Consider the following 11,683-nt stretch of genomic DNA (forward strand, 5'->3'; position numbering starts at 1 on the left):
CGGACCAGTAGCTTTGCGCGCGTTCACCTTCAGGTCACTATTACTGTAATATATGTCTTGCCAATTAGCATTTCTTCATCAAACCTCCTTTAAATGGCTTGAGTCTCAGAGGAGAGACGTCAAACTCGTGCAGCCTCTTTGGTCTTCAACCGGCTGGTCCGGTGAAACTCTTTTTTCCGTCAGTGTAAAGAAGTTTAACTATCCAATCATGCCTGAGATGTCTCAGTTTTCCGACATGAAGAACAAATGCTGCTGTAGTAAATATAAGACATGTGTCAGCGCAACTGTTGAGGCTTAAAATGACAGATTTTTTTTCCCCCTCGATAGTTTTAGTCCAACAGCAGTCCAAAACCCAAACATGCCCACTTTCTCATGCCTTTTGAAACGGCCATTAAATATTCATGTTCTCCACAGAGATTTTCATATTCACATAAATATTATTTTCTGTGTTTAATGAAACCTAGAACATAATCTCGTACGCTCCCACTGACAGCATTGCAGTCGGTTCCACCACTTTTTCCCCTTTCACTTCACAATCCCCCCGAAACCTTTTTGGATCCAAAAGTAGATAAGGTGGATGCTCTGTGGCTGCCTGGCTAGTTTTGTATGGTTTGGTGATACATGGCGCTTCTCTAAAAGTGGACCTCCAAGTTGCACCTCAGGATCTCTTCCTTGTGGCCCAAGACAGACATGGCCTGAGCAACTTGCCACCTCTGATCTTGGATCTGCACCACATTACTGCTGCATAAATAACCTAGATTCTTTAAAAGTTCATTTCTATGATATTACAGCCTGTGAGAAATGGGCCAAATCAGACTAACCACACTAATCAAATAAAAAGACTGTGTGGTTTGCAATGAGTTCCACAAATAAATCCATGAATTCAGAGAATGAATGCTCCCCATCACAAAAGATCAGTGATTCATGAATCAACACTTAAATAACCTCTTTAAACCGATAATGTCACCATATCTGTGACACCATCCCTCTTGTGTGAATCCTCTATGTGGTCTTCCACTTTTTCCTAATGCCTGGCAGTCTTTATGTGCAGGTTGTTTCGAATGAATGGGGTTTTTTTTAAGTGCAAATCCAACAGCTAAAACACTCCCAGGACCCATTCTTCTTTTAGGATTTTTCTCATTTTGACTTTCCTGCTCTTCCTCTGGTTTAAATTCAAGTCGCCGGTTCGGTATTCTGGCAAAGTGTAAGTGGTCAGAGCCTGATTTCCAGAGAGAAATCTAAAATTATTTTCCAGAGCTTTTTGAAGGAGATGACCTAGAAATGAGATGGCCAAATTCTATTCTGATTTTGGCTTTTACAGACGGTTACACACATTTATGAATTCCTACTTAGATTCTTACACTGAACACTGCAGACATCTTTCCTCAATGAAAAACAAAATACTCTATAGACAAATGAAGTAATGACAAGATAAAACTGAGCATGATTTGTGCAAAAGCCAACAGCAACATTCTCTACTGGCAGTTTTTATTGTGTTACGCAACATGTGAACAGCATAACTACAAAATTAGGAGTAAAAAAATTAGAAATTCCTTGTTAAGAGTTCACCATCTCTTTTAATTTGATGTCCTTTTTTGGGCAGTCTTAAAATCACTGTGGTCCAAAATCTCATCTGCAGAAAGGCTGAGCTGGAGCTGTGGAAACATCATCTGGTGGCCTTCCCATTTTCATGAACATCCATCCTGTAAGCAAGGACAGTGTCAAGTTTTTTTACATCCTGAGCATGAACACAAACCGCACTAACAAGAATGGTATTCATTCAGCATAATGACACTTTCACAGATGACTGAACACACCCATTCTCATCTTTGAGGTGCTGGTACAACTCGAACTTGCTGTTCACAGAACTGGCTCTTCCAAAAAACTCTTGGTGCTTCCTGGAATTGACTGCAGTGATTCGGTTGCTCCACATAGTGAGGAGTGAGACAGGACCTGCAAAGACAGCGAATCAAAAACATACAAATAGTTTGTGTGGTGTTATTTTCTTTTAAAAATGTGCCTTATACTGTGATAAAATGTCAATAAATTAGTGAAAATGTATCCGCGCTTCTGTATGGTATTATGAAAGGAGGTCAGGTGTCAACTGTTGGTACCTTTCGTTCTTTCTGGAGGCTGAATCTCCTCTGAGGTTAAGCGAGGCTTTTTGTTGAGCGGCTCTGGGGAATCTGGGGAATCCTTGATGACCTCCGACTCCTGCTCATCTTTATCCATCAATCCCTTTAGTCTTTGAGACAGAGGAGCATACATCACAAAGTTAGGTTCTTTTATCTCTTTCTTCTCTGTTGTATCCAATAAGCTCAATAAAAATAAGCTGTGAATCCACATGGAAAAATGATAGACGAAATTATTTTTCCTAAAACAAACTGAAGGTTCTCGGGCACTACTGACCTCTCCGAGTCCTGCCAGCTTTTGTCGTCTGTCTCCTTGCTGCCATTTTTCTCTGTCCTGTCCTCCCTCTCCTCTCTCTTCCTCCCTCTCTTCTTCCGGTCCTCCTCCTCTGGAGGTTTGCTGCGGCAGGCGATGATGCAATCCAGAACTCGCTGGTGCCTGTCAGTCGCCCCGGCGTGAGTCTTCACTAATGTTTCCAGCTCATTCCACATTATGCGGTACTGCTCATCCCTGGAGATAATAATTATGTGGAAATATTAATGCTGATTTCCGCTGGTAAGCCAGGACTGGGGAGTGTAAAATGATCAAAACTGAGGTAATACCTCTTGGGGCCTTTGCCTCTAGATCCTACAGTGGAAATGGGGAGTGGGTCGTTCTTTCTCTCCATATCTACCAGGTTGTAAACGGTCTTCTGGCAGGTGAGAACATCCTCATCTGTCAAAGTCTCTTTTACTATCAGGTTAGCCAGAGGAACCACCTAATAGAGCAAAAACAACACAGACGTGTGCTAAAGGGGGATGTGGGCCAACTGGAAAAAGACAAATCTTTGGTAGAAATAAGAAAGAACACTGATAATCAGGAAGACTAGTATTCCTGGATGGTGCCTCACTGCCTGCATGTTGAAGATGGTCGTCTGGGAGATGATCATTGGCCAGTATCGAGTGTGGCGCTCCAGCTGAGCTTTGGCCCTCTCAGCTGGCAGCTTCCCTGAGGGATCGTGGGAAGATTCTGACACAGGAGTGAGCCGGTTCTCCCTCATAAATTCACCAAAATCCTGATGAAAAAAATGTAAAAAAACAAAAAACATTTAGCATCAGATCAACTTTGCTGAATATTTCTGAACAGCTGATGGGAGCTGTACATACAGTGATGCGGTAGTCTGTCACACGGCCTCCGCAGCCCTCGCTGATGGAGGGCGGGTCCTCTAGGGTAGAGCGGTTGCTGTTGAGCACGTGCAGGAAAATCTCGCCTCCGTGGCTACTGAGCATGTGGCTGATTACCTTTGAACCCGACTTCCTCGGTTGCTCCAGCAACACGGACCGACCTGTTATCGGCACATCAACAGGAATAATCAGCGGTTTGCAGGAACAGTCAAAAAATAGGACTTCAACACAAAAAATAAACAAATTGTGATGAATCCAGTTTACCATTAAGGAGAAAATTGGTCAAGCATGACGAGGGACGACTGTTGACATCTGTGGGGGAGATGCGATAGGCTCCTGTGCAGTAATGTAGCTCTGAAGTGGAAAAAAAAAACTGATCTTTTGATCACCATTAATTACAACATAAAACATGAACAATGCCTCCTTCACTGATGACTCATTTTTTTTACCCTAGATGGTAACTATTTGTCTATTACAACCATTATTGTTATTTTATAACAAGATCCCAGAAGGACACTGTAACAGAGATGCATAGGTTGTACAATTCTGGTCAGATACTGTTCTGTTTTTCTTTGTTTCTTATGGTTCTGTTCTTATTGATTTCTCCAGCTCTAAATCACTGAGACAACATATTAGGACCAGCCACTGTCATCACTAAAAGCCTTTTTATTTGCCTAAATGCTAATATCAGCCCACAATCCCAATATACTGTGTATACCTAGCCTGCAAATTAACAGAACAAATACATTAAAACTATAAACTGAACAAATGTCGCTGCTTAAATTAGACTTGAGGATAAATATTCTAACTCAAGAAACCGTGGCCTAAGGCTGATAACCAGTGGCGTTCCTGAGGGCCTCGTCTCTTGTGCACAGAGATTTCTCCACATTTTCGGAATGTTTTTGTTCTTACGTACTGTGGAGGTTTTTACAATTTTTCTGAAAATTGACCTGTTAGTCAGTTAAAATAAATAGCTGTAAAACAGCTTGTTCTTTTAAGTATCACTGACGTGTTGCTGCCATCAAATTGAAAATGAGCGAATTCATTTGAAGAGACAGTACCATGTCTCAGTTTAAACGTGGTATTTTTTCTGTGTACTTTTGTACATAACTTATAGGTTTATGAGATTTAAAAAAAAAAAAAAAAAAAAAAAACAATGGATGGTGTTGCAAAACATTTTAAATGAAGAATGAGTGAGGTTATTCTTTGTTGCAATTTTTCCCACCTATGCTGTTTGTTCGTGGAGTACACCATTTTAACGTAACCGTCTCCTTGAGTCCATTTTCTCTAGTGCTGGTCCCCGCCATGTGTAAGTCTCCTACACAACACAAACACAACATTGACATATTTTATTTATTTCGAAGATTAAGAACTCAAAACACCAACAAGGAGCCCATTGAGCTGTCCAGCTTGTACCTCGCCTCCCAACTAAAGCTAGGACGCACACGCTCCACCTAATTCTTGCAAGATTTCTGAAATACTCTACTTTGTGTAGCAGGGTTTGGAGGTTTCAACAGCATTTCTTACAATGGGAAAACAACAGTTTCAACCTCCTGACCTGTTTAACTGGCTCATTTAGAGCTAGGCAGACCTGTAACGTGGGCACTCACCACTTTTAAAGAACTCGAGGTGGGCGTCTCGGTGATGCAAGAGCTCAACGTCATAATTAGCCGATGTGTTGGCATGCTGCTCTTCCTGTCCACCCACAGAGACATTAACAAACAAAGGTCAGCGTGAAGTCAGCTCCTAAAAGGTTCAAACTCACACAAATGCACAAACACACATCAACACTGCTGATTTCATGTCCCAAAGGGCAAAACGATAAACAAAGTAAAAGGAAAAACGTTGGTTCATTCAATGACCCAAATTTTAAAGCAGAAATTATTCAGTTTAAACATGCTTTGATGTGTTTAAAAGGTTTGTTTTGATAATAGGACTTGTTTACTTCTGAATATGGGCAACACTACTATCAATTTGAAAAAAAAAGTCAGTACATGGATAGCTGGAAAAGCTGGAATCCAGATTGAGGGGATAGATGCGCTCAAAAACTAGTTACAAAAAAAAAGAAAAAAAAGAAAGCACAATGGAACACACTGAGACACTAAATGGAAGATCTCGGGAAGAGAGACCGTTTTCAAGGGGTGGATAGAGAGCAGGGGAAGTCTGATAAACTTTTAGGGCATCTACACATTGACAGAATTTAATAAATCAGAAGAGGCAACGCTGGTCACAGATGTTTCCACTTATGAACACTTGAATGCAACAAATTCTGAAGTTTTTAGTTTTTGTCATAAAAATAATCTCTACAATCAGACCAAAAAGATTTCCCCACAAATCAAATCCCTTTAAAACTACATTTGAACTTTGTAAGTCCACATGAGACCAGAGTTGCCCGTCCTTTACTTGATCCAACTGACACATCAGGATAAATTCATGACCCTAACGCTCAAAATATACACACTACATGATGCAAACTCTGCCCCCTTCCTCAGTTTGATGTGTGTGTGATCAGAGTACTAACCTGTTCGCAAACATTTAATGTGGGCTAGCAAAACAGAAAATACAGCATGAAACCAGCAGCAGGTTCACAGTCACATCGACATGCAGATGAGATCAAACAAAAGATGCGACTAGAGTGCATTGGGTTATTTTAGTGAAGCAAGGGTTCACACTTTATAAGCAAGCAAAGAAACAAAATGTGGATATGAGTGAGAAAAGAGGATAAAAAAATAATAAAACCAATCAGTCCAATAAAAAAAAAAAAAAAAAAAAAAGTGAGAAGTGCACTGTATTCTAAAAAAAGATTTCTATACTAGCAGAATGGAAAGACAAACATGTTATTTTAATCAACATTTTGGCAAAAGATGTGCAAGAGCAGATAAAAGGCAGGACGAAGATGGCCTTTACCTTCATGGGGATGTTCGTTATGGTGGTGGAGGCCAAGTCAAAGTGCTGCTGGACCAAAATGTTGAGTTTGGTGGCCAGGTGCCTCCCAGCTCGAACACTGTGCACCTCACTGGTGAGCAGAGGAGAGATCTGAGACACAAAGAGAGGGACACAGTGAAAAGCTGGATTGTGATAGATTAAATGGGGTTTGGGTGAAATCCAGTGTTAACACGTCTTCACTTTCTATTGTGATTGATTTTAATTAAACGTTGACTGTCGAGCTTTTCACCCACCTCTTTCTTGGGCCGGTCAGACACCAGTGTGTCCTCACCCTGTGGGTAGATGTGAACTAGAACCAGCTCACACTGCTGGATGGCCATGAGCCTAAAACCCACAACAATGAGTTTTAATATTACAAGCAATACCAGAGTTTCACTTTTTATAACCAAGTCAGGATCACCTGGACAAGTCTTTCTTTGCTGCGTACTGACCTGTCTGAGCCTGCTGCCAGCTTGTTTTGCTCTATAATAGTTTCCTGAATGCAGTCTTCCAGCATGCGCACATGTGTGTCGCTGCACGACAAAAAACAAAAAGAGCAGGAATTTATGGACATTTATGGACAAGTAAAATGACAAGTGTAACAAGAGTACATGGCTGCAAAGAGGCACATGTGTTTGTAAATCTGCTGACAAAGGACCCATTTTCGATGTAAGCCCCCCTCAGACATGCACTCCTTCCAATCCATCTGACAGCTTTTGAACATGCAGGTTCTAAGACTGACTCTTGTTACTTTATGTTACCTCAGAGAGAAAGCAATGCAGTTTCCATTTTTATAAACAAAATTCTTCCGTTGATACATTCTTATCATTAAAAAAATTAAATAAATATTACCTGACAAAACTGGTTTGAAAAAAAATGACTTAGGGTAGTTCAGACACTGTTCAGCATCTGTTTTGATGCATTCAAACCTCTCTCTCTCTCTGAGCCTGTGACGGAAGAGCACATACTCTTCTCTTAGCGACAATGAGGAAACAAAAAATAAATAAAAAATAAGTGTTTAGAAAGCCTGGTTACACCTCACTAGAGTTGATGCAGACAATGCTTTTTGCCAGAAGTGCAACATGTCTTGCACATTTGGTAAAACATGCTTCTTCAGCAGATAAGTGAAGCCAATATGTTTTAGTGTCCCGCGTGTAAAAGACTGTTTTTCTAGCTGACTGTTATGGGCTTTCCATCACTGTATTAGCTGTGTGGTAACCTTCATTCAAGTATAGATGAGAGTTTTATTATGGCTTTAACTCACATTGCGCAAGGTTTTCAGTGATACAGTTGTATAAGTTATTCTTATGACTCAAACAAAATAAAGAGCTGAAGCACTGAACACGTGGCCTCTGTTTACCTTTTAGCATTAGTTAGGCAGATAATACGGCCTCTGTTAGCAACTCTGTCAGCTGTGTCCATCAGAGCGATACGCTTCTCATGCTGCAGCTCTGTGATCTTACATAATGACTCCACTGCAGCTACCAGGCCATGCAAGATGCTGCAGCACTCCGGGTCCTCGCGAGGGTTTGGTGGCCCAACAGCTGCCAGAGCTGACATGAGCTGTGACGAAAGATGGGAGACACTGAGTTCAAAGGAAATGTCTCTAAATTGTGACAAAGTTGATGTTAGATACTGCAACTAATTCAATTCAGGCAGCTTATTCCGTTTAAATGTGCAGTGGATTACCTCGTGAGTGCTCTGATCTTCCCTCCTCCAGCTATTCAGTATGTGAAACTCTGAATCACTCACAATGTAATTAACCTGGAAAATAAAGAGGCAGAAAATGTCAGTGGCACGGATGACATCAAAAGGTGGACATCCAGCATGCCCAGTCTCATAATTATATCACTTAGATGGACAAACAATAAAAAACAGACACTAACCAGTTTGTCCTTTGGATAAACATCATAAAGGATCCGGCAGTACTCCATGGAGCACTCCACAGCACATGTCCACAGAGACTTTGACACCGGGGCCAAAGGAATGACCCCTTGAGCTCGGCTCTTTGTCAGCACATCACACTCCACCTGCTGACGACTGGACTCTGCCATGTAGGGACAGTGATCCACTACGAAGACAGTCTTGTGTGCCACAGAGAACATCTTCATTTTGCAAATCTGCAGAGTGAGATAAACCATAAGAAAAACAGAGCCAGACAGGAATGTTAGCTCTCTATATATTTTGTTGTTTGTTTATTTTTGTTAAGAAACATGTAGGCCCCTGACACATTAAAGGAACAACCTGAACCTACCCCCTACAGTGAGGAGATTAGAAGAACCCAAGAAGGGTCTATTTCTGGCATGATCTGGGGCTACTATTATCCTTAACATGGACATTATGCTATGGCTTTTGCAACTACCACATCTCAGCAGTATAAAACACCTACACTTGACATTTAGGCAGTGTGCCACACCCCTCTATTGTGGTTCTACATAGTCCAACACTTTCCAATACAACCTGCTTGTTTTTTTTCTTTAATTAAAAGTGCAATAGGAAGAATAGTGTGCAGACAGGGTGGAGTGGATGGAGTATCAGGGGTGAGAAGGATAGGTTCACAGGTATTGAGACTTGCTATGATGTATTTTTCAAAGATGGTGGTTCTAAATTGGGACATACACTTCTTCAAGCTTTCTAATAAACAAAACCTGGTTAAAACGTCCCAAGAAGCCTAGATAAAATAACCCAGATGTCTTTGGAGTGAAATAAACCTATGCGCTAAACTTAGAAAGAATACATTTATGACCTCATATGACCTAAACCAAGTACGCATAGATTATATATTACTACAACAAATCTCTATGACTGTTCATATTCAGGTTGGGTCAATTTCCACCTCCGTTTTACAGCTATTTATTTTGACTCACCTGGTGGAAACCTTGGGAAGGTAACGCTTCCCGGTCTGGAAACAACATGAATCGTCTGAAAAGCTCCGGTATCTGTATTTTTCTAGGTCACACTCTGACTGTTAAACCCCCTCTCCGTCTGCAGCGCGATGATCCTGACGCGTTTCAGGACATGTTAATTAATATGCGAACGTCCAACGACCTGCTAAAAAGAGCATGTCACCGAGCAGCACGTTAGCCTGTCAGCTAACACCAGTCGCAACCATTTATTTGCTGATTCACGTTTATGACCGACGGTTTAAACAGTTAATGGTAGCATTTGCGTAATTCCAGGAAACACGTCTTCTAATTAACCAACTTCCAAACAACCGCTGCCTAGAAATTTTTTTGCAGACACTTGGGGGAAAAAAGCACAAACAATACAGTTCAAGTTGCTACAAGCTAGCAGGTTTGTTATTGGCGGAAATGTGTTGAGAGGTGTTCCGCCTCTTCTTCTTCTTTGACGTTCTCAAGCAGCTCACAGAGGTGGCGCTATATTACTGCCATCTTCTGGATTTATTAGTCACACGCATAGTTTTTTCCCCCGCCTATTTGTTTTGTTTTTGCTTGTTTTTGCTTGTCTGACATTGTTTTGTTTATAATCCCTTGTGTGAACGTAAGGAATGTGTTAATACGTGAAAGTCATTACTAAAAGCTTCTGAAACTTCTTTTATGTGCACTGTATAGTTTTCTTCTTCTTCTTCTTCTTCTTCTTCTTCATTCTATCTTCTATGGAAGCCACTGAAGAAAAAGCTTTTTCATCATCAGTAAGTTAAAAACTTAAATGTAACTTAAAGAATATATACTATATAAGGATATAATAAGGATATATAATTTCATAACTCAAAGGTTATGAGTTATATAGCTCTCAAAAGTTGACTAACTGACCAAGTATCCTGAAATCTGGAGTTTTTTCTGAGTAAATCAGCATTTCAAGATATATTAAAATTCTCATTGACAGACCAGTTCTCAGGGTCACCAAATTCCAATAAACTTTTTAAGGCCTACTTTTTTCTGTTTCTTAACCAACACAGTGCCATGCATATTCTTTTCTGTCTGTTGATTCCAGTGCTGCCCCATCAGGTTTGGACAGTTTAATATTCATTAGAATTGCCCTTTCTCTTTCAGCAGATTAGCTGGTTGTTGGTTCGGCTTATTGGTTCCCTCTTGCCGCGGACTAGAGCAGCGCAGATACTGAAGGACCCGTCCCACCCTGGCAACAAACTGTTCCAACTTCTGCAATCTGGTAGAAAGTTTCACATCATCCGGGCAAGGACAGAGAGACTCAAGAGGAGCTTCTATCCCCAAGCCATCGGGCCCTGTTTTGCTCTATAATAGTTTAGAACATGTGTATCTGCAACAGTGAATGTGTCTGTGAGCATGTGATGTGATCAGTGAAATGTGAGTGTGTGTGTGTGTGTGTGTGTGTGTGTGTGTGTGTGTGTGTGTGTGTGTGTGTGTGTGTGTGTGTGTGTGTGTGTGTGTGTGTGTGTGTGTGTGTGTAGAAAACAAGGTGCTAAAGATCTAATCATCTTACACAATGACAACCATATTGATCCACAATTCTCTAACAATCGTCTGTCCCTAAATTGAATTTTCCCTGTTCAAATTCCTCTGTAATTTAATGTAGGCGTATTTTGATGCTAATAAATTTATGCTACTACTGCATTATAATGCAGTAAAGTCATATATGACTTTTACTTTAAATATAGAGTCTATATACTTCTTTTACTGCCTGAGAAAAAAATTATTACACCGTGAAATTCTTCAAATCGTTTTTTTATCATCTTAGGATATATTTCACAAATAAGATCTACTTTGAAGATCTATCATGTCTGGATTGTGCTAACAGCCTTTTTTTTTTCTTTAGAAAAAGAAAACAAAAGAATAAGTTTAATGAGTGCAGGCTGTGCAGAACTCAGAGATCACATCACTCCTGTTTTAGCTTTTTGATACTGGAACTTTTAAGGCCTTTCCTCCCAGCTACATCTCTGACACCTTAGTACCATATGCACCACCACCTACCTGGAGCCCCCTGTTTCAAGAGCCCACCTAAAAATCTAAGGGCACACTTTCAATCCAACTTGTATTTGTGCAAAGAAATTAGAAGTATGATACTTTAATAAATAAACAAAACATATAGCAGCTTAATGTCTTTAAAAAATGTAAAGTAAATACTATTATTTTTATTTTTAAGTATAGTATCTAGGGGTTTTTGTTTTTGTTTTAGTCAAAGCCACAGGGAGCCACTGGGGATGGGCAAAAAAGCCCATATAAATATTGGCAATCTCTCTCTTTTTTTTTTTTTTTTTGGCAAACTGGCTTAAAGACAAAAAAAAGGAAAACAAAAATCGTCATCAAGAGAACTGCAGGCCTCACTCGCCTCAGTTAAGGTCAGAGTTCATGATTCAACAATTAGAAAGAGGCTGGGAAGGAATGGCATCCATGGAAGAGTTCCAAGAATAAAACCACAGAGGCTTGTCCCACATTTGCCAGAAGACATCTGGGTTATGTAGGTTAAATAGGTTAAATAAATAGGTTAAATAAAGTGTTTTGAAGTGATCTGATCAAAATCTGGAC

At 40.3% G+C, this 11,683-nt stretch overlaps 1 protein-coding gene across 1 annotated transcript; it reads right to left on the minus strand.

Moving 5' to 3' along the window:
* Window positions 1–1,447: 1,447 nt before the first annotated feature.
* ints13 (integrator complex subunit 13) lies at window positions 1,448–9,545 on the minus strand. The gene is made up of 17 exons (XM_080886508.1): window positions 9,086–9,545; window positions 8,105–8,338; window positions 7,908–7,982; window positions 7,579–7,781; window positions 6,671–6,751; window positions 6,473–6,563; window positions 6,201–6,329; window positions 4,904–4,988; window positions 4,519–4,611; window positions 3,558–3,647; window positions 3,276–3,454; window positions 3,020–3,184; window positions 2,733–2,887; window positions 2,410–2,640; window positions 2,115–2,245; window positions 1,818–1,953; window positions 1,448–1,703 (listed from the first exon to the last, which is right to left on the minus strand). Exons 1-17 carry the CDS (start codon window positions 9,131–9,133, stop codon window positions 1,667–1,669), a joined length of 2,163 nt encoding a protein of 720 aa, XP_080742634.1. The 5' UTR covers window positions 9,134–9,545; the 3' UTR covers window positions 1,448–1,666.
* Window positions 9,546–11,683: the final 2,138 nt, after the last annotated feature.

Source organism: Rhamphochromis sp. 'chilingali' (assembly GCF_963969265.1).
Source record: "Rhamphochromis sp. 'chilingali' genome assembly, chromosome: 7".
Lineage (NCBI taxonomy): Eukaryota > Metazoa > Chordata > Actinopteri > Cichliformes > Cichlidae > Rhamphochromis > Rhamphochromis sp. 'chilingali'.